Raw genomic sequence first — 23,974 nt, forward strand, 5'->3', positions numbered from 1 at the left:
CGCATACCGCACCCTACACTACACTTGTCTGTCCAATGCATGTGCATAGCCTGCTTGCTCCATAGCAAGCGGTTCTATCCATTGGTTAAGTAATTTAATGTTGAGGTAAATGGAAAAAAAGTATTGATTTCAGAGGTTTGAAAAGGAACAAAACAATTGGAAAATAATTTCAGTTCCAACCCCTGGTAAGAAGGTCTATTCTCCTGCTTTTGAGAGGAGCTGGCTACTGTACTGAGAATCACATTTCTTTTTCTCTTCTGCCTGAAAACCAATACTCATATCCCAATTTGGACGACGGAAGGAAATATTTGACAAGCTTTTTTTTTATACACAGACACACAAACACATTGCACATCCATTCAAACAACCGGGGCGAGAGAGAGCGAGGAGGGCCAGCCCAATGCTGAACAACCTTGTTTGGCCACAGACAAAGGCAGACAGACAGACGCTAGCAGCCTCTGGCAAGAGCCACCTTGCATTGGGCGATAAACTCTTGCTGGTTACACGCCGATCTGATAGATCCCAAAGGGGAGAGAAAAAAACTGATCTTTTTTGCACGCTCACAGCTCTGGCAACAGACGGCCAACTCCGATAGTATGACCCTCAGTGGGGTTTCCAGACCTCCAGATCCACCGTTTGGTTCCAAACAGGATAAACGGGTCCAGAGAGAGGAAATGAAGGATGAGGGTTATTGTTTTTCTTGCTTTTTGGCCAAGTCTCTGCCAGGTATCAGACGTACACTACCGTTCAAAAGTTTGGGGTCACTTAGAAATGTTCTTGTTTTTGAAAGAAAAGCAAAAGATTTGTCCATTAAAATAACATCAAATTGATCACAAATACAATGTAGACATGTATGAAACTCGTCAGTCTATTCTTGTTCTGAGAAATGAAGGCTATTCCATGCGATAAATAGCCAAGAAACTGAAGATCTCGTACAACACTGTGTACTACTCCCTTCACAGAACAGCACAAACTGGCCCTAACCAGAATAGAAAGAGGAGTGGGAGGCCCTGGTGCACAACTGAGCAAGAGAACAAGTACATTAGTGTGTCTAGTTTGAGAAACAGACGCCTCACAAGTCCTCAACTGGCAGCTTCATTAAATAGTACCCGCAAAACACCAGTCTCAATGTCAACAGTGAAGAGGCGACTCCGGGATGCTGGCCTTCTAGGCAGAGTTACAAAGAAAAAGCCATATCTCAGACTGGCCAATAAAAATAAAAAGATGGGCAAAAGAACACAGACACTAGACAGGGGAAGATTGGAAAAAAAGTGTTATGGACAGACAAATCTAAGTTTGAGGTGTTGGGCTCACAACGAAGAACATTCGTGAGACGCAGAAAAAATGAAAAGATTCTGGAGGAGTGCTTGACGCCATCTGTCAAGCATGGTGGAGGCAATGTGATGCTCTGGGGTGCTTTGGTGGTGGTAAAGTGGGAGCTTTGTACAGGTTAAAAGGGATCTTGAAGAAGGGAGGCTATCACTCCATTTTGCAACACCATTTCTTACCCTGTTGATGGTGTTTAATTGGAGCCAATTTCCTTCTACAACAGCACCAAACTATGCAATAACTATTTTGGGAAGAAGCAGTCAGCTGGTATTCTGTCTATAATGGAGTGGCCAGCACAGTCACCAGATCTCAACCCTATTGAGCTGTTGTGGGAGCAGTTTGACTGTGTGGTACGTAAGATATGCCCATCAAGCCAGTCCAACTTGTGTGAGGTGGTTCAGGAACCACGGGGTGAAATCTCTTCAGATTACCTCAACAAAACTGACAACTAGAATGCCAAAGGTCTGCAAGGCTGTAATTGCTGAAAATTGAGGATTCTTTGACGAAAGCAAAGTTTGAAGGACACAATTATTATTTATAACCTTGTCAACGTCTTGACTATATTTCCAATTAATTTGACAAACTCATTTCATGTATGTTTTCATGGAAAACTAAGACATTTCTAAGTGACCCCAAACTTTTGAACGATAGTGTATATAGTCGAGGTGAAGGGTTTAAATACATACACTTCAGCACATCGTCGGGAAGTTACTTAGGCTATGAGTAGCAGATTGATACACAAACATTGCTGCCTGCAACATCCCATTTTGTGTGCTCTCTTAGCAATCAAGGGAATAGCGTGAGATTGTCCCCCCTGCATTGGCCTTTATTGAGATGATCTGGACATGTGTAATTTGCTCATGACACCTCCGGTATCAATATGGGCTTATGTTCAAGTGTTTTTATTTTGAAGGTATTCTTGAGGGGAATGATACCATACCTTAGTCTCACCGGCGAGGGGTGCCACGTTGCAGACCTTCTTGGAGCGTAGAGTGTTGATGACAGAGCTCTTTCCCACGTTGGGGTAGCCAATGAATCCAACGCTGATCTGTTTCTTGTCTGTGTGGAGCTGAAGAGGCAAAACAAGTTAAAATAGCAGTTTCCTGAACAATAGTCTAAACTTAACCTGTCTTCAATTCCGGAGAGCCACAACTCTAGAAAGCACTTCGACGGAGGCCAATACTAATAAAACTTATGGCCATGTAATCTAAAAAAGCTTGTTTTCACCAGAGAAAAATAGCTACTGGAAGCAGATAAGTCTACACCATGGATGAAAAATCTGTCAAAACCAAGAGGTAGGTATAAATATTAGTCTCTCCACTTTGTCCCGAAAGGTCAATTCTAACAGCCATTTATTTTAACCGTTTCTTTGCCTCGTTATCTCTCTGACATGTCTGTGAGCCGAGGCCAACAACTTAAACCGCTGGAGTGGGGCAAATGCCTAAAGAACCTCAGTTCACACACAGAGATCATGGAAACCTTAGTATGTTTTCTACTCAACACGGTTATCTTAAACCCAACAGGGAAAGTGTCAGCGATATACCTTTCAACTTGATTTATGTTAACTAAGCCTCCTCTGAGCATCCAAGGCCCTGTTTTATGGCCCGTGCATACCAACAATATCTCGGCAGCAGATGGGAGAACCTTGTGTGGAGCCGCACGCTCAAAAGGGTGGTTAGAGTAGGGCGCCATGACAAAAGTTGCCCATTTGCACCAACCTCTGCCCCCTAGGGACCTACTTTTGACCAAATGAGTTTAGTTCGGTCCGTGTGGAGTGGGAGACTCATGTGTGAGAAAGTGGTACCTACCTTGCCAAACTGCCTGAGGAGTTGGATGAGGGAGCCCTTGCCGAACGAATTGGTGAGGCTGGCATGGAAGGCCAGGGTGGGGTACTCTGCGGAGAGCACGGCTACCCAGCGTTTCTGGTTTGAAGACAAAACAGACAGACCTAAGTCAGACAGACATGGACATACATTTACTCTATGTGAAATTGTAATTAGTTTGCCCAGAACGTGTGTCAGTATGAAAGGAAAGTGTGTAGATTGTAGGCTACAAACCAGGCGAATGTCAAACCCATCAAATATCCTGCAAGTATGCACAATTCAGTTGGCCATTGAAAAATGTATGTCTAGAAATGTATCATTAGGGTAAGGCATCATCTTCTCTGATGCCGATGGAGTAAATAATATAAATACATAAATTATAAAATAGCACTGGTTTTACTAAAATAGAAAACAGATACATTTCTTAATGTATTATGGTCAGACAAATTACTGTTATCACTGAACAACAACGTGAAATCTAATTAAAAGATTTGACACCGTTTTTTGCTTGCATGCCATTATTGCTAGTTAGACTAGCCTAAACCATACTTAAAGGGAGATGGCAAAGACATGTGTTCTGATTGGTCTGCATTTGTTGTGATTGGATTGCAGATAGAACTTCCTAGTTTATTTTTCACTTAATTTACTTTTTTTAATTTTTTTATCTAACTTCACAGACATGAAAAAACACCTAAACGATCTATTTTTGATTTTTTAAAATGTTAAAGTCAGACATAGTTACAAATCGAGACCTTGGGACATAAGGTTAAGTCATTGCATGTACAGATTTTTTTTTACTTGATTTGCTCAGAATGCATGACTTGGATTTGAGACTTGTGACTTGGCCTCACCTCTGGGCTCGGCCCTAATTGATGTGCTCTCTGCCACCTGGAGCTGTAGGGCGAGGAGAACTGATGCTATCTATATGGATGTATGATCTGTGTTTTTTTAAACCTTCATAACTAGGCCAGTCAGTTAAGAACAAATTCTTATTTACAATGATAGCCAAACCCGGACAACGCTGGGCCGCTTGCGCACCGCCCTATTGGACTCCCAATCACGGCCGGTTGTGATACAGCCTGGAATTGAACCAGGGTTTGTAGTGATGCTTCTAGCACAGATTCAGTGCCTTGGACCGCTGTGCCACTCGGGAGCCCCCAAAAAATGGTGTCAGAAGTGGGAAATGAGTCAGAAGTGGTAACTCATCTGTACAGGGTGAACACTGAATTACTCTATGCAAAGGGGTTATTGTCTTCAGGAATTCTGTCTTACTTACAATGGTCTCATACCCCACACAAGCCTTTAAATTATGTGACATCCTGTTGAGATTGGGCCTTGGTGATCAGGTTACTATAAACTTGGTGTCGTTTGATTGGTCAATTGTAGTTGTTTTTAGGTTGAAAAGGTTACACCTCAGAAGGTATCAATGGAATCAAGGTCTGTTCGCCCTCTTATCCTGTATCCAGTCCACGGAGGAAGGTTGTATGATCAATTCCCATTTCCTAGGCTTCTAGGTCTCTGGCCTAATCGGCATATTTGTTCATGCTTTGTCTTGAAAGCTAAGGTTAAGATCTATAGGCTTGGAATAATGCCTTGTAATGCTTGCAACTTAAGCTTTGTGCCTCATTTTACAAAGCCATTAAACACACTTCTATTTAGAACTCCATTATCAGACATTTCTTGATTGCCTATTACTTTAACTCAAACATAGTCTCATGCATATTGCCATTTATCTTTTGGAGTCAGAAACATATTTTAATAGGCCAATTGCTTAGTCTTATTATGAGACGTACGGGAGGTGTATATACACAGAACTAAAATATCAACGGAACATGCAACAATTTAAAAGATTTTACTGAGTTAGAGTTCCTATAAGGAAATCAGTCATTTTAAATACATTCATTAGGCCCTAATCTATGGATTTCCCATGACTGGGAATACAGATATGCAGCTGCTGGTCACAGATACCTTTTTTAAAAGTTAGGGGAGTGGATCAGAAAAACAGTCCGTATCTGGTGTGATCACCATTTTCATCATGCAGCACGACGCATCTCCTTAGCATTGAGTTGATCGATCAGGCTATTGATTGTGGCCTGCGAGAATGTTGTTCCACTCCTTTTCAATGGCAATGAGAAGTTGCTGGATAATGGTGGGAACTGGAACACGCTGTTGTACACGTCGATCCTGAGCATCCCAAACATTCTCAATCTGGTGAGTACGGAGGCCATGGAAGAACAGACATTTTCAGCTTCCAGGAATTGTGTACAGATCCTTGCGACATGGGGCCGTGCATTATCATGCTGAAACATGAGTTGATGGCGGCGGATTAATTCCACGACAACGGACCTCAGGATCTTGTCATGGTATCTCCACGCATTCAAATTACCATCAATAAAATGCAATTGTGTTCGTTGTCCGTAGCTTATGCCATGCCCATACCACAACCCCATCACGGGGCACTCTGTTCACAACGTTGACATCAGCAAACCGCTCGCCCAAACACGCGGTCTGCCATCTGCTTGGTATAATTGAAACCGAGATTCATCCCTGAAGAGCACACTTTTCATTGTGACAGTGGCCATCAAAGGTAAGCATTTGCCCATTGAAGTCAGTTACGACACTGAAAAGCAGTCAGGTAAAGATCCTGGTGACGACGACGAGCACTCAGAGGAGCTTCCCTGAGACGGTTTCTGACAGTTTGTTCAGAAATTCTTTGGTTGTGCAAACCCAGTTTCATCAGCTGTCCGGGTGTCTCAGACGATCCCGCAGTTGAAAAAGCCAGATGTAGAGGTCCTCGGCTGGCGTGGTTACAAGTGGTATGCGGTTGTGAGGCCAGTTGGATTTACTGCTAAATTCGCAAATGATTTTGGAGGCGGCTTATGGTAGAGAAATTAACATTCAATGCTCTGGCAACAGCTCTGGTGGACATTCCTGCATTCAGCATGCCAATTCATATCTCCCTCAAAACCTGAGACATCTGTAGCATTGTGTGACAAAACTGCCCATTTAGAGATGGGCCTTTAACAGTGTACGGGCCTTCTTTTTTACTGGCTTTGTATTGTCTCCAGCACAAGGTGCACCTGTGTAATGATCATGCTGTTTAATCAGCTTCTAGATATGCGACACCTGTCAGGAGGATGGATTATCTTGGCAAAAAATAAATGCTAACAAGGATGTAAACACATTTGTGCACAAAATTTGAGCGTATGGAACATTTCTGGGCTCTTATTTCAGCTCATGAAACATGGGACCAACACATTAAATATTGCATTGATATTTTTGTTCAGTGTAATCCTCATATACGATAATTATTACCTCACTACACGTGTATTTGTCTCAGGATAAAGGGGTCTCTTACCGTGACCCAGGTGGGGATGAGGTCGCACTTGTTGAGCACGAAGATCAGGTGCTTCCAAGGCTTCTCCTTCCTCATGTAGGTCTCGATGCTCTGCGAGCGCGTACCCATGGGGTCGCGGGCATCCAGCACCTGTATGATGACGTCTGACGAGTCTATCACCTGCGGGTTAAGGAGTGAGATTGAGAGAGGAAGCAGATTCAGGGTTTGAGAGTTCTTAGTTGATCTAAAATCCCTATACTTCAGGGATACAAACCGATGAGGGCCCAAAAATGTGCCAGAAAGAGGTTGTTAAAATACCAACTTCATACGATATAATAGAAAAGGCCAAGGTAGAAAATAGCTGATTTGCTCATATTTAAAGGCCTCAATGTAGGAAGGAGTATAAATGCAATGATCCTCTTTCCCGCTCACTCATTCACACACTCCTCCCAAATGTTAGGCACCAAACAGAATTTAAGGAACACCAGAAAAATACATTTTTATTCAGATTTAGCTTAGAATTACATTGATTATGCATATGCAGGCTACGTTTGAAGCATCTATCTCTATTCCTTTATCCCTGTGCCAGCAAAATGTGTGCATAACCATGGTACCATGTTGTTAGCTAACATGACTAAACAAGGTTGCTTGTTATCAAACCAAACACTTGCGGCCCATGAGTAGTATAAAAACAGCCTGTGACATGATTTATAAAATTATATAACATTAGCCCCAATTTGCAGTAAAAAGTGGTTTGGGACTTTATTTTCAGTGATGTAAAAGGTAGCCTTACAGGTGAAATGAAAATATGCATATTCAACCCCATCACTGCCTGCACACCCCTGCTCGCTATCAAGGCTAAATAACATTTTTTTTTTAACTGATAGAGCTGAACAGAAAGAATGGAGGGAGAAAAGCAGCTGAGTAGACTAATGGCTAGTTAGGGGATGCGGAGAGCTGCTCACAGCCATCACACGTGATTTTATTGGATGAAGAGTTCCGTTATGCCATATCGGACATCACGCTCTGAACTTTGATATTCTATTTGTAGGAAGCGTAGGGACGCATTCTGTCATTAATTTCGATATGAGAAACATACAGTGGCAAGTTCACATCCCTGATACCTGCACCGTACGCAGTATCTAGTAGGAAAGATCAAGGTGAACTACAATAAACATTCCTATATCAATCCGATAGAAAGATGCTGTACCTTGTAGAGTTCTCCCCAAATCCTCTTCGACTGGCCCTTCTTGAAGATCTCCTCACGAGCTTCCTCTCTGTGTGTAGATAACATACAGTTCAACAGGTGCCCACACCCTAACAATAACCAGACTGGAACTGCTCATGTGGTCTGACATACAGTCAAAACCTAGGCTATATTATTAAAACAAAGAAAATGGAGTATCAATCATGGAATTGGGGAGGTAGTAAATAGAAAATGGTTAGTAGTTATTGGTAGACATTGAATACCTGATAAAGCACAGTACTGTTTGAAGGCATTGTCACTGTCAGTCAAAGTGACATTAGTGACAGTAACCAGTGACAGAATTAACAGTGCCAAAGTGACAGGAGCTACTGCACTTACCTGACCCCGTCGTCCTCGGTGACCAGGTCGCGGTCCTTCTCAGCGCTGTAGGTCTGTGCCGAGACCACGGCCTGTTCTGCCAGGTCCTTCACGTCTCCCACCACCAGGCTGGGTCGTTTACGCTGCGCCTTGGGCCCGAACGTGGTCTCAAAGCCCTCGGTGTCCAGGATGTGTACCTTAGAATTCTGCAGAAGATGGTGGCCAAGGGGGGGAGAAAGGGAGAGATAATTTAGACAAAATTGCTTGACAGACTGCATTGGTTAGATAACAGGAGGAGAAAAGGGGGCTTTTGCAATCTATTTGAGAGGCCATTCTATCACAGCTGCTTCCTGAGAGAAGCAGCAGGAGGGAGACATTCGGAAGACAGACAAGGGGAAGACTTTACGATAGACGGATGTGGAAATGTGGGACGATAGATGCAATTACGTCTGTGCTGCACTCTCTTATTATGGTTTTCAATGGGTGTCTGAGCTCTACAACCACAAGTGTCCTCAAAACGTAATGTCTGCAAGTTGTTCAGCTGCCTAACAGACAAACCACAACCCTGGGGGGCTGGAGGAGAGCAGCTCTGTGCTCGCACAACAGATTTATGGCCGCCTGCGTTGTATAGTGTGGCTTTGTAATGGTGCATGCAATGCAAAATAAATGCTTCCATTAAAGCAACAGCTTATTTCTCTCACTGCGAAGAAACAAGCAGAACTAAAACACAACGGTTTGGAGGGGGTTACAGCTGGAACAAAACTCTTGGGTGGAACAGTGGTGGAGAGAAAGAACAGTGATGTAGAATTCCATGTGTGTTCCGTGTGAGGTATATGTTAGGTTATAATTAGTTGGTGCAAACCGCAAAGCTTTATGCGACGGAGCTGGTGGCCATGTTCCAGGGGTTCCACCAATAAACAACGGTGGAGAACACACACAACACACAGAACCCCAAGTACGCAGTGAAACGGTCAATAAACTGCATTGTCTGTGCCAGATCTGATTAGGAGTTAAATTACCCTCCAACACAGCCGTAAAAGGAAGCCGTAGTCCTATTCCAACACGGAGAGAAAGAGAAAACAAACAGTTTATGGATCTTGTCAAAAGCAATGATGTTTAAGATTTCAGCTTCACTTTGACTACCCGCCAGGATGTTTTGGAGGTTGTTCTTTCTAAAACTATGCGTCTATCACCTCCCGTTTCCTTCTTCCACCCCTTCTGGTCTTTCTTTGCAGTATTCTATTGCTAACCCTGGCTTTTAAAATTAACAGTAAATGACAACAACAAAAAAACCTTGAAGGGGAGCAAAAACTCCAAATACGTGTTACCGACTGAAGACAGAAACTATGGTGAAAACATCACCATAAAATAGAATAAGAGACCTGACAAAGACCATGGCGAGAGAACACTCTGCCAACAAACAGTGAAGAGCAGGAACAGATCAAAAGATAGAGAACCAAAATTGACATCTAATTAAAAATAATTTATGCAACATATCTGGACTTGCTCACATTGCTTTGGCATGGGGCTCAATTCCCTGAAATGGCTTAAGACATAAAATGGCAAGAGAAGGAAGGAGGAGTGGGGAAAGCAGGGAGAGTAAAAAAGGAAAAGGCCATTCATCTCCAACAGCTTTGAGCATCTTGAAAGGTCTTACACGCATATGGAGCTATTTAGAGGGAAAAGAACACTGAAACTCAGTCAACAACAATGTTCAGAGAGAACATGAAGAACTGGACAGAAGTGTTGCTTGGAGACATTTGGGGCGTTTTTAGCAGGGCGAAATGGACAATAAGTCAAATAGTGATAAATTTGACCATGTTGCTTGATAACAAATACAAGGACACTCACTGCACATTAGTGGCAGGGCTCTGGACAATTACTCAGTGCCAACTAATACAGAGATGGTAGACTGATTAAAAAAAGCTATTATTTCATCTAACATATACAGGGAATTGCATGATTGATATTTTGATATGAAACCTGTCAAAATAGGATCCAGAATTATCAGATTTATTTTTTGCTCTTCTTTGTGGATATTGGCCTATAAGCTATAATACTTACATCCAAAGGAAGAGGGATCTCAAAACATCTAGCTAGATTGATAACTATAAATGATAGTGTTTCTATATAGCCATGTAGGATAATTGATTAATCCATCAGTAAAATGTGGGCTAATGTCCTACAATAATTTTTTTCATACATACAGTTAAAGTTGGAAGTTTACATACACTTAGGTTGAAGCCATTAAAACTCATTTTTCAACTACTCCACAAATCTCGTTAACAAACTATAGTTTTGGCAAGTCGGTTAGGACATCTACTTTGTGCATGACACAAGTAATTTTTCAAACAATTGTTTACAGACAGATTATTTCACTGTATCACAATTCCAGTGGGTCAGACGTTTACATACACTAAGTTTACCGTGCCTTTAAACAGCTTGGAAAATTCCAGAAGATTATGTCATGGCTTTAGAAGCATCTGACATTGAGTCACTTGGAGGTGTACCTGTGGATGTATTTCAAGGCCTACCTTCAAACGCAGTGCCTCTTTGCTTGACATCATGGGAAAAACAAAAGAAATCAGCTAAGACCTCAGAAAAAAATAATTGTAGACCCCCACAAGTCTGGTTCATCCTTGGTAGCAATTTCCAAAAACCTTAAGGTACCACGTTCATCTGTACAAACAATAGTACGCAAGTATAAAACACCATGGGACCACGCAGCCGTCATATCGCTCAGGAAGGAGACGCGTTCTGTCTCCTAGAGATGAACGTACTTTGGTGCGAAAAGTGCAAATCAATCCCAGAACAGCAGCAAAAAGGACCCTGTGAAGATGCTGGAGGAAACAGGTACAAAAGTATCAATATCCACAGTAAAACGAGTACGAAGTCAACATAACCTGAAAGGCCACTCAGCAAGGAAGAAGCCACCACTCCAAATCTAGCATAAAAATGCCAGACTACAGTTTGCAACTGCACATGGAGAAATGATGAAACAAAAATAGAGCTGTTTGGCTATAATGACCATCGTTATGTTTGGAGGAAAATGGGGAGGCTTGCAAGCCGAAGATCATCATCCCAACCGTGAAGCGTGGGGGTGGCAGCATCATGTTGTGGGGGTGCTTTGCTTCAGGAGGGACTGGTGCACTTCACAAAATAGATGGCATCATGAGGCAGGACAATTATGTGGATATATTGAAGCAACATCTCAAGACATCAGTCAGGAAGTTAAAGCTTAGTCACAAATGGGTCTTCCAAATGGACAATGACCCCAAGCATACTTCCAAAGTTGTGGCAAAATGGCTTAAGGACAACAAAGTCAAGGTATTGGAGTGGCCATCACAAAACCCTGACCTCAATCCCATAGAAAATGTGCGGGCAAAGAACTGAAAAGGCGTGTGCGAGCAAGGAGGCCTACAAACCTGTCAGGAAGAATGGGGCCAAAATTCATCCAACTTATTGTGGAAGGCTATCCCAAACATTTGACCCAAGTTAAACAATTGAACCTACCAAATACCAATAGAGTGTATGTAAACTTCTGACCCACTGGGAATGTGAAAAAAGCTGAAATAATTATCTTTATTTTAAGAATGTGAAATGTCAGAATAATAGTAAAGTGGTGATCCAGGTTAAGGGCGCTGTACTGCAGCGCCAGCTGCGCCACCAGAGACTCTGGGTTCGCGCCCAGGCTCTGTTGCAACCGGGAGGTCCGTGGGGCGACGCACAATTGGCCCAGCGTCGTCCGGGTTAGGGAGGGCTTGGCCGGTAGGGATATCCTTGACTCATAGCGCACCAGCAACTCCTGTGGCAGGCCGGGCGCAGTGCACGCTAACCAGGTCGCCAGGTGCACGGTGGTTCCTCCAACACATTGGTGCGGCTGGCTTCCGGGTTGGATGCGTGCTGTGTTAAGAAGCAGTGCGGCTTGGTTGGGTTGTGTATCGGAGGACGCATGACTTTCAACCTTCGCTACAACTCCCGTACAGGCTGGGGAGAGACGATGAGACTAGATAGTAGCTACTAAACAATTGGATACCACGAAATTGGGGAGAAAAAGCAGTAAAATTAAAAAAAATTAAGTGATGATCCTAACTGACTGGGAATTTTTACAGGGATTAAACGTAAGGTGTGTAAACTTCGGACTTCCAACTGTACATACATAAAATTTCCAGCACTAGGCGAAGGCTACTTGATGTAACAAACAGTAGAAGCTTTGAAAACTGTACATTTTCCTGTAGTAGCGTTTTGAGCTTCACATAATGCCTCTCTCCCTCCACCATACGCAGGTAGGAGAGGGAGTGACTCGCACACACAGCAGCCGGCCACAAAACAGGCAGATACTTTCATAGCAGGAATCCTCATAATACATAGACTATTACAGTTGAAAATAATGGTTTTAGAACTATTACAGGAACGTCATGTAGCAAAATCACCGGTGGCAGGGGTGCAAAGTTGGCCGACTGCATTAAACTATTTCTTGCAAAACAATGCGATACAGGCAGATTGGTTCACTGTGAAGGGGAGCAAAACAAGCGGGAATAGGCCAATAGGTCACAAATATAGCCTGGTTAAACCCGAAAGATCGCTCAATCTGGTGTAACCAGGCTCTAAGAAATTGGCTACCTGAGGAATACAGAGTACTGATTTTACAATAAGTTAACTACTGACTTTCAGCAAAAATAGGAGATGGGCACTCAACTTGTACTGCACTGACTCAGATGACTGATGTTTAAAATAAATGGATAATAAAATCATAGGTGGAGTTGTATTGTTAGATTTCAGTGAAGCCTTTAATTTTATTGATCATAAATTGGGGAAAAAAGAAAAACCTCACTTGCTATGGCTTTACATCACATGGTTGCAGAGTTATTTATCCAACGGAAACTAGAAAGTGTTCTTCTAACATCAGATATACTTGTGTGTGTACATACACTGCTCAAAAAAATAAAGGGAACACTAAAATAACACATCCTAGATCTGAATGAAATATTCTTATTAAATACTTATTTCTTTACATAGTTGAATGTGCTGACAACAAAATCACACAAAAATGATCAATGGAAATCAAATTGAATCAACCCATGGAGGTCTGGATTTGGAGTGACACTCAAAATTAAAGTGGAAAACCACATTATAGGCTGATCCTACTTTGATGTAATGTCCTTAAAACAAGTCAAAATGAGGCTCAGTAGTGTGTGTGGCCTACACGTGCCTGTATGACCTCCCTACAACGCCTGGGCATGATCCTAATGAGGTGGCGGTTGGTCTCCTGAGGGATCTCCTCTCAGACCTGGACTAAAGCATCCGCCAACTCCTGGACAGTCTGTGGTGCACTGTGGCGTTGGTGGATGGAGCGAGACATGATGTCCCAGATGTGCTTAATTGGATTCAGGTCTGGGGAACGGGCGGGCCAGTCCATAGCATCAATGCCTTCCTCTTGCAGGAACTGCTGACACACTCCAGCCACATGAGGTCTAGCATTGTCTTTCATTAGGAGGAACCCAGGGTCAACCGCACCAGCATATGGTCTCACAAGGGGTCTGAGGATCTCATCTCGGTACCTAATGGCAGTCAGGCTACCTCTGGCGAGCACATGGAGGGCTGTGCAGCCCCACAAAGAAATGCCACCCCACACCATGACTGACCCACCGCCAAACCGGTCATGCTGGAGGATGTTGCAGGCAAATGAACGTTCTCCACGGCATCTCCAGACTCTGTCACGTCTGTTACGTGCTCAGTGTGAACCTGCTTTCATCTGTGAAGAGCACGGGGCGCCAGTGGCGAATTTGCCAATCTTGGTGTTCTCTGGCAAATGCCAAACGTCCTGCACGGTGTTGGGCTGTAAGCACAACCCCCACTTGTGGAAGTCGGGCCCTCATACCACCCTCATGGAGTCTGTTTCTGACCACATTGCACCACAGACTGTCCAGGAGCAGACACATGCACATTTGTGGCCTGCTGGAGGTCATTTTGCAGGGCTCTGGCAGTGCTCCTCCTTGCACAAAGGCGGAGGTAGCGGTCCTGCTGCTGGGTTATTGCCCTCCTACGGCCTCCTCCACGCCTCCTGATGTACTGGCCTGTCTCCTGGCAGTGCCTCCATGCTCTGGACACTACGCTGACAGACACAACAAACCTTCTTGCCACAGCTCGCATTGACATGCCATCCTGGATGAGCTGCACTACCTGAGCCACTTGTGTGGGTTGTAGACTCCGTCTCATGCTACCACTAGAGTGAAAGCACCGCCAGCATTCAAAAGTGACCAAAACATCAGCCAGGAAGCATAGGAACTGAGAAGTGGTCTGTGGTCACCACCTGCAGAACCACTCCTTTATTGGGGGTGTCTTGCTAATTGCCTATAATTTCTACCTGTTGTCTATTCCATTTGCACACCAGCATGGTGTATAAAATGTGTATAAAACGGGTGTATAAAATACAAGCAGACCGTCATGCAATCTCCATAGACAAACATTAACAGTAGAATGGCCTTACTGAAGAGCTCAGTGGCTTTCACTGTCATAGGATTCCACCTTTCCAACAAGTAAATCTGCCAAATTTATGCCCTGCTCGAACTGCTACTTTCAATGCCCTGGTGCACAAAGCCAGGTCCGTACAGAAATGGTTTGTCGAGATCGGTGTGGAAGAACTTGACTGGCCTGCACAGAGCCCTGCCCTCAACCCCATCAAACGCCTTTGGAATTAATTGGAACGTCGACTGCGAGCCAGGCCTAATCGGCCAACATTAGCGCCTGATCTCACTAATGCTCGAAGCAAGTCCTCGCAGAAATGTTCCAACATCTAAGTGGAAAGCCTCCCCAGAAGCATGGAGGATGTCATAGCAGCAAAGCGGGGACCAATTCCATATTATTTGCCATGATTTTGGAATGAGCTGTTCACATACACTACATGACCAAAAGTATGTGCAGTGTCCCTCAGGGCAGTCGTCCTGGGCCGTTACTCATCTATTTTCTTTTTAAACAAACGATTTTACCCAAAGCTATAATGACTATGTATGCGGATGAGTCCACACGCTACATTTCAGCAACCAAAGCCAGAAAGCTCACCGAAATTCTAAAAGAAAAAGGAGTTTGTCAGCATCAGAATGTGTGATTCATAATAAACTCTTAAATACATTTAAACTAAAAGCATAGTATTTGGTTCCAAACAATTTCTAAGACCGAAACCTCAACTGGAGTTGTGCATTAAGATGTGACCATTGAGCAAGTCGAGGACGCTAAACTCCAAGTTATAACATTGGATGGTCAATTATCACGGTCAAGTCATATTGCCAAAGTTGTGAAGATGGGGAGGGTTATGTCTGTAATAAAAATATGTTCTGTGTTTAACACAAATCAACTGTACTGTTTTTTCAGGCTCTGATCTTGTCCCATCATGATTACTGTCGTCTTGTAATATGGTCAAGTGCAGCAGAGAAAGACCTAGCAAAGCTGCAGCTGGCTCAAAACAGAGCAGCACCCCTTGCCCTTAACTGTACATACAGAACTAACAACATGCATGCCAGTCTCTTGTTTGAGGGTTGTATTGTTTGTATAAAAGTGTAGTATTGTTTGTATATATTTGTATTTAAAAATGTGTGACCGGGTTGTATTCATTAGGCACCAAACAGAAGACTAAAACACTTCGTTTTCAGTCGCAAAACATTTTGCTACAGTGGGCTAATATAGCACGGTCTACCGAAAAGTTGGTACTTTTCGATACTAAAACATTTAAAAAAAAGGTTTGATACTAGAATTGGTTACTTTCGGTACTTGTGTCAAATGTGTCTCAAGTCGGATTGAAAGGATCTAGTTCATCTAGTAATTTGTCTGAATCTTTTTTTGAGGGGGCAGATTACTTGCGCATGCAGCGGCCACAGTGCGAGCCACATTTGGAAAGTAAGCGAGAAGGAGAGTGAGAATTTTGGACCAGTCCCCTTTACAAAACTGTTGCAGTTCAGCAATATTCTTGGGATGTCTGGTGTGAAACGCTCGAGGTCATGCCACAGCATCTCAATCGGGTTGAGGTCGGGACTGACTGGGCCACTCCATAAAGCATTTTTTCTTCTGTTCAAGCCATTCTGTTGCTGATTTACTTCTATATTTTGGATTGCTGTTCCGTTGCATCACCCAACTGATGTTGGTGTGCTGTGCCTTTTTTTCTCCACAGTGTTGTGTGTTCCTTCCTTCAAAACAACTGAACATCCAGGTGTACTGATTTTTTTGGACAGCAGTGGCTTCTTCCATGGCGTCCTCCCATTAACACCATTCTTGTTTAGTGATTTACGTATTGTAGACTCGTCAACAGAGATGTTAGCATGTTCCAGAGATTTCTTTAAGTCTTTAGCTGACACGCCAGGATTCTTCTTAACCTCATTGAGCATTCTGCGCTGTGCTCTTGCAGTCATCTTTGCAGGACGGCCACTCCTACGGAGAGTAGCAACAGTGCTGAACTTCCTCCATTTATAGACAATATGTCTTACCGTGGACTGATGAACATCAAAGCTTTTAGATACTTTTGTAACCCTTTCCAGCTTTATGCAAGTCAACCTTAGGTCTTCTGATATCTCTTTTGTTCGAAGCATGGTTCACATCAGACAATGCTTCTTGTGAACAGCAAACTAACATTTTACGAGTATTTTTTTATGGGGCGGGGCAGGGCAGCTCTAACCAAAATCGTCTCATTGATTGGACTCCAGGTTAGTTGACTCGTGACTCCAATTAGCTTTTGGAGAAGTAATTAGCCCTGGGGCTCACACTTTTTCCAAACTACACTGTGAATGTTTAAATGGTGCATTCAAAATAGACAAGAAAAATACAATTTGTGTGTTATTAGTTTAAGCACACAGAGTTCAGATATTGTTGTGACTTATGTCAAATTTATGCAGAAATCCAGATAATTCCAAAGGGTTCATACTTTTTCTTGCCACTGTACACAGAGCATTTGCATTGTAACCTTATTCTACTACAACTACATTTGAATGATTTGAGTGACAATGACGAACACACAGTACCAGTCAAAGTTGACACAACAACTCATTTCCTTCATTTTTCCTATTTTCTACATTGTAGAATAATAGTGAAGACCTGAACACCATGAAATAATACATAAGGAATCATGTAGTAACCAACAAAGTATATTTCATATTTAAGATTCTTCAAAGTATCCACCCTTTGCATGATGACAGCTTTGCACTTCATTCTCTCAACCAGCTTCATGAGGTTGCTTTCCCAACAGTCTTGAAGGAGTTCCCACATATGCTGAGCACTCGTTGGCTGCATAACCGAAGTATGAAGGCAATATATTTAGACTATTTTGCATTTGTCTGGGCTTGCTAGCCAGCATTCCTGGGCGGAGCATTTCACCCTGGGAGTTAAAGTGCACTCTTGGAATTGTAGTATACTATGTAAAAATCCATTGTATTCCTATGGTGTGTACTGCGTAGACCAACTCTTACGATACGAGGTCGGGAGCCTGCTAGTTTGCTGTTCTACTTGAAAATGTATTATACCCACCTGGTCTGCCGGGTCTAAATCGGTGCTTTATTAGAGGGTAACAATGAAAACAAGCAGTGGAACTGGCTTCGAGGTCCAGGGTCGAGTTTGAGGGGTGTAGACTACTGCAGTATAGAAGCTTCAGAAATTATGTGTCACAGGGGAAGTGTCACATTTTTCCCCCACCCATCATTTACCATCTCTGCTTTTGTCTGTACATATTCAGACGCCTGACAGTTGCTCGGTCCCTCATGCTGTTGCCTGAACCTGCAGGAGTCTTGGGTCGGTCTTCAAAGACTTTTTTACGTTGTTTTGGAACTATTAAAATTATTTAGCTGTAATGAAAAATGGATCATACGTCTACTGAATGTCATTTGACCCAATATTATGGCCACCGATGATTATATTAACCATGATACTGTATGTCAAATTACATTTAGGAGAGATATTCTTCTGTTATTTAATGATAAATATTGAATTTGGCTTTTACTACTGTAGTTCATAGTAACAAATTGAATAGCACATTCACATATGGCAAAAATGACAGTAATTTTTATTTATTTTTTAAATAACATTTTGAAGTGTCTGTCATATCTAGGATATATAATAAGTCTCTCTCACACACACACACATTTAACCTCCAACTCTAGGGGGTTATTGATATATTTTTTTTTAAAATAAAACACCATTATTTTAGATGTACTAAATGAAGGTTTAATAAAACTAGTTATCAACATATGTTTAAAAAAATGTACGACCAGTGGTTATGCGGTGACATTTTTGCAACGGTATTGTTTCCATATCATGATACTAGACCTGCTATCGAGGTCAAAATGCTGGTATCGTGACCAAACTATAGTGTGCCCAAATTAATACGACCCTGTTTGGTACTTACGTGTGCCTTGACTCTGTCGTGCAGGAGTGACATGGGCAGCCTGCTCTGTTTCATCACCACGCGGTATGGGTCCTTCTTCACTGCACCCATCTCATCCTGGAACTTCTGTAGGGACGACTGCTTGATCACCCGAGTGTTTGCTGAGACAGAGGAGACCAGAGGGGAAGAATTATCCAGTGTGTGTGAGTTGAGGCTACCATCTTATCTCTCATACAGATATTTTAAAAAAGGCATAAAAACAGATTTGTTAAATCAAGAGTTTGCCAGTCATTATTGACAAGAACTTCGCCATTCTGTATACAGTTTGAACTTGCTCAGAGCTGATCAATTGTTAGACAAATTGCCATTATACCTGTCCAATCAATAATAAAAACAGACAAGAAAATGTGTGGGTTAACCAGTGACAGTGTGGCAATTGCTGTTAACAGCACTACTCACCAAACCATTTGATGTTGGGCTCCACTCTGGCCTGTGTCCCATCAGAAACAGTGGACTGGTATGACAAACGCTTGATCACCTGGCCTCTGTTGTTGCTAATGGCAGAGGATGTTACAGTCAAATATATTACAAAACAATCATTTTAAACAAGAAATGAAGATGAGCTAACTTTGGAATACCAGGAACTAGTGTGGTCTATCTGGGTAATGTGTCAACCTGAGCGTTACACTAGCATTATAGGAAATAGTTCATATGTAAGTCACAGGGGAAGTGTCACATTTTTCCCCCACCCATCATTTACCATCTCTGCTTTTGTCTGTACATATTCAGACGCCTGACAGTTGCTCGGTCCCTCATGCTGTTGCCTGAACCTGCAGGAGTCTTGGGTCGGTCTGTAAAAGGTAGTCATAAGGTAAAGTTTCGGTGATATAGCAATTTCATGTCACACACAGTGTTGGAGATTATAGGTGGTGGTATTTAGGGTTAATTAATTGTCAGTGTCAGAACAATATTGGAAATCCATATAACGTATAGTTCTCAATGTTATGAAAGTTGTGTTTTTGGCATAACGTTAGACATGTGTAGCTAAATTAGGTAGTTACTGTAGCGAACTAATTATGTCATTGTATACTTTTCCAATTTGTAGCTAACACGAATGTCACATATGGACCAAATGTTTCTGCATAGATAACGTTAGTTGGGTAAGGTTTGATCTGTCCATTTCGTCTTTTCAGAGAGAAAGTCTATCGGCTTAGCCAACTAACGTTAGCTAGCTAACATTAGCTGTAAACAAACAGTAACGTTACATCGCGCAAGAACTGTAACTTACCAGGATTACTGCTGGCCGCCGAGGTGTTTATCGTGCTTTTCCCCTTGAACCGTGGCTTCACCATCTTGGCAGGTTATCTGACACACAGGTAGACGATGAACAATAAGCGAAAACACTCCAAATGTAAAGTGATATCTTCAACTTCTTCTATGTACCCGAACCACGTGTTTTAACTCAGCGTCCGCACATTCCGGAAAGACGTCATCAGAGAGCGACAGTACACGTGTATTTTTTTTGTCTTTTTTACATTTTTATTTATTGCAGACAAACCAGTATACATACAATAAGTATACAAACAGACAATAACATATGCTGGGGGGTACAACAAATGACAGATTAGAAGATTAGCTAATTTGCAGCTTTCTTATTCGAATGTACTGTTCTAATTCCTTATAAAACACGGAAGAGTGTTTTTTTTTTTATTCATGAATATGAATTTTACATTTGCACAATTCGATTTTACGAGGTAAAATTCTGTTTCTTTATCCCTATTATAGTTAAGGAAACCAGAGCAGCACACTTTCCCATAAACAAACGTCATCAAGAATGTTAACAATTATAAAACTATGAACATACATCCAAACAAATAATTTATTTTCATGTAAACAATGCCAAAATAAATGTAAGACTGTTTCTGGATGCTCAACACAAAAAGTACAGTTAATGGATTTGAGTTTCTTCAAATAATGATTAGCAAGGTTAATACTAACAATCAGGTATGTGTGGTAATAACCAGACTTTTTTTTTACAACAGATATTATTGACAAATGTATTTTAGTAAGATGTGACATAAGGAATGGATACAATATACCTTTGAAATAAAGCACGTATAGATCTGTTCTGAGGGAGCAAGGAGAAACACATTATTCCTATTGGAGAGTCAACTGGATTAAGCAAGGGTAGTTCAAGAAGGTGAGGTCTGGTTACACCTCTAAACATCATGAGAGTTCCAGATGGAATAGCATCAAAAACTATGGCAAACTATGTGTAACAGGAATATTGTAACGAGATAAACATTCGTCGTGATTAAGTAACAATCCTTCTGCATTAAAAAGTTGACTTACCAGCATTTTAAACTTATTTTTAAAGAATTGTTTCTATACAAAATATCCATCCAAATGAAATACCTATGCGGGGAAAAGAATGATGTTTATATATTAATGATCACGCTAAGAATACGTGTCTATGAAAAGCAGATCATTTTGAAGGTGTCAAGGATTTCCTCCTCTTCTTCCGAAGAGGAGAGGCGAAAAGGATCAGAGGACCAATATGCGGCGTGGTAAGTGTCCATGGTTCTTTTAATACGTACACATGAACAACTGATTACAAAAACAAGAAACGTGTGAAAGCCTAAACAGTCCTATCTGGTGCAAAACACAGAGACAGGAACAATCACCCACCAACACACAGTGAAACCCAGGTTACCTAAGTATGATTCTCAATCAGAGACAACTAATGACACCTGCCTCTGATTGAGAACCATACTAGGCCGAAACATAGAAATACCCAAATCATAGAAAATCAAACATAGACTGCCCACCCAACTCACGCCCTGACCATACTAAATAAATACAAAACAAAGGAAATAAAGGTCAGAACGTGACAGAAGGAATCTTATCAATGTTATAGTTACAAAGTAACATAAAATTGAAGCCACCAAAACGGGAGAAGATGTAATGAGGGATGAAATTCCAAATTAAATTAGGATTCTTTTAGAAATGTTTAGTTCTATTTATCTTAAAAGTATTATTCAAAGTAGGAAAATCAAAAAAATTCAGACCACCATATTCATATGTGTTCAAAACGAAAGATTTCCTAATATAATGTTTACGATTTTTCCAGATGAAGTTGAAAAGCATCTGGTCAACTGCTTTACCTATTTTGTTGTCAAGATGAAGGGACTGGGCTGCATAGGTAAGTCTGGAGATACCTTCAGCTTTAGAAAGCAATACTCAACCTTTCAAGGATAAATAATTTTGCAACCAGTGGTTCAACTTCTTTTAGTTTTTTTCTATAATATGACATTTAATGAGCATCTTTCCTGTTGATCCTTAGAAATGTTAATCCCAAGGTATGTTACTTTTTATTTACTGTAATATTGCATATAGAGGGTATCACACAGTCGTTAACAACAAACAATTCACACTTATTAAAGATTAGGCAAATACCAGATGCTTTGGAAAAAATATTTATCGACTGCTCTAGAAATCTGGTCAGCATCTTTGAAAAAGAAGGTGATGTCATCTGCAAGCTGACTTATGATAATATCTCTGTCAGCAACTCTGTCAGAGATCCCTTTTATATCGCTGGATTTAACAAAACTTGTAAGAACTTGGGTTGCAAGCAGGAAAAGGTAAGGTGAAATTGGGCAACCTTGCCTAATTCCTCTTTTCAAATCAAATCTGGGAGAAGTGCCATGCTTTAATTTAATGGAACTGTTGCCATTCATATTAAGAGTTTTAATAGTACTACAAAATAATTCCCCAAAACCAAATTTCTCAAGGGAGAGAAATATAAACTTATCTTCCACTGTATCGAAGGCTTTATAAAAGCCTAAGAAGACAATAAAACTATCTTCGAAGATTAGATCAGAATAGTCAATAAGGCTAACACCAGTCGGATATTATTAGATTATATGTATATTCCTCATGAAGCCAGGTTGGGTTTCTTCTATAATTGAGTCCAATACTGCTTTCACTCTTTTTTCAAATATAGAGGCTAATATTTTGTAGTTGTTATTGAGCAGACAGATTGGACGCCAATTATCGAGGAGAAGCAAGTATTTCTTGGGTTTAGGGATTCATGTAATCAGACCTTGAGTCAAACTGGGAGGGAGAGCATTATTTGCAACGCTTTCAGAAAAGACCTCCAACAGAAATGGGGCTAAATGTTGAGAAAATGTTTTGTAAAACTCAGCAGATATACCATCAATCTCAGGAGACGTATTATGTTTAAGGTGTTCAATAGAATAAATGATTTCTTCAACTATAATAGGGTCATCACACTGTTCCCTCTCAGCCTCCCCAATTGATATCACATCCCCCAGAGAGTAAAAAAAAGAGTTGAGGAAACCTCACAATACTTAGAACTATAACTAAAGTTAGAGATTAATTTGGGATCATCTGTGATGAGAACATTAGTATTTAATTGTTGAATTGTGTTATTTTTAGAGTAGTATTTTTCTAACCTGAAAAAATAAGATTAATTTTGTTCACCCTCCTCTAGCCACTTCTTCCTAGATCTGACAAAGTCTCCCTCTGCTTTCAGTTTATACATATCATCCAACTTGTGTTGTAGCTCATACAGAACAGATTTGTCCTCCTCTGAGAGACTTTCAACAGGCTTTTGAACAAGAGAGGTGATCTTTGTAATTACACTTTCTTCTTCAGCTCTCCTCGTCTTGGCAAGAATATTCCCATATTTTCTTGAATATTTTCCAACCTCATATTTAAAAAGTTTCCAATTATTACTGTATGAATTGTAATTTCTAGCTTTGTTCCAGAAGTTTGTAATTAAATTGGTTATCTCCATCTTGACCAACTCATGTTTTAATATAGAGCTATTAAGCTTCCAGTAGGATTTTCTGCCAAGGCCATTATCAGAAATAAATAGTTTAATGTCAATATAAATAGCTCTATGATCAGTAAGGGGAGTGGCAAGGATGTTAACCGAAATACCCTGTTTATCAAAACATTTAGACACCAGCCAAAAATATATTATTACTCCAAGTGAAAGACTGGTCATAAAGAAACTTCACTCTCCAAATATATATAATAACAAACCTTTCCATAAACTGCCTCAAACTTGTATTCATAGAAGTGGACTGTCCCGGAGGCCATCTATCAATTAAATTATTCTGAGAAATATTAAATTCCCACCTACTATAAGTCAAGCATTAGTGAACTTGGTTAGCCAATGGAGAATACGCTTTCCAAAGATTCAAGTAACTGATCATTTTCAAGTTTGGAATTGTACCCATAAATGTTGTTAATAATAATAGTAACAATGTTGTTACAGTTGATAACAAGACAAAAAAAGTGACCAAAAGGGTCACATCGACAATACATGTACCAAAACACTGATCTGGAGCTCTCAAAAGATGGCAGTTTTCGACTTGGAATTCCAAGTTGGATGCCGTTCAAAACTATTTTTTCCCAGTCGGAGCAAGTTTTTACCTAGAGTTCCCAGTTGTTTTGAATGCTGCATGAAATCTCTCACTTCACCTCTTCCTCTCTGACCATGTGATGCTCAAGTAAGGGTCAGTGCTATC

The 23,974-nt window shown here is 41.2% G+C and overlaps 1 protein-coding gene across 1 annotated transcript in view; it reads right to left on the reverse strand.

Moving 5' to 3' along the window:
- The window catches only part of LOC112246070 (nucleolar GTP-binding protein 2-like), a 34,166-nt gene extending 14,262 nt beyond the window's left edge, over nucleotides 1-19,904 (reverse strand). Inside the window, exons 1-9 of the mRNA XM_024414337.1 lie at nucleotides 19,705-19,904; nucleotides 19,177-19,267; nucleotides 18,876-18,970; nucleotides 18,438-18,577; nucleotides 8,075-8,259; nucleotides 7,700-7,766; nucleotides 6,511-6,669; nucleotides 3,138-3,251; nucleotides 2,270-2,398 (exon numbers count right to left, since the gene is read on the reverse strand). Of these exons, the coding sequence (XP_024270105.1) occupies nucleotides 2,270-2,398; nucleotides 3,138-3,251; nucleotides 6,511-6,669; nucleotides 7,700-7,766; nucleotides 8,075-8,259; nucleotides 18,438-18,577; nucleotides 18,876-18,970; nucleotides 19,177-19,267; nucleotides 19,705-19,768 (1,044 nt within the window). The 5' untranslated portion in view covers nucleotides 19,769-19,904. The remainder of the gene's footprint in view (nucleotides 1-2,269; nucleotides 2,399-3,137; nucleotides 3,252-6,510; nucleotides 6,670-7,699; nucleotides 7,767-8,074; nucleotides 8,260-18,437; nucleotides 18,578-18,875; nucleotides 18,971-19,176; nucleotides 19,268-19,704) is intronic.
- Nucleotides 19,905-23,974: the final 4,070 nt, after the last annotated feature.

This window comes from Oncorhynchus tshawytscha, linkage group LG23, assembly GCF_018296145.1.
Source record: "Oncorhynchus tshawytscha isolate Ot180627B linkage group LG23, Otsh_v2.0, whole genome shotgun sequence".
Lineage (NCBI taxonomy): Eukaryota > Metazoa > Chordata > Actinopteri > Salmoniformes > Salmonidae > Oncorhynchus > Oncorhynchus tshawytscha.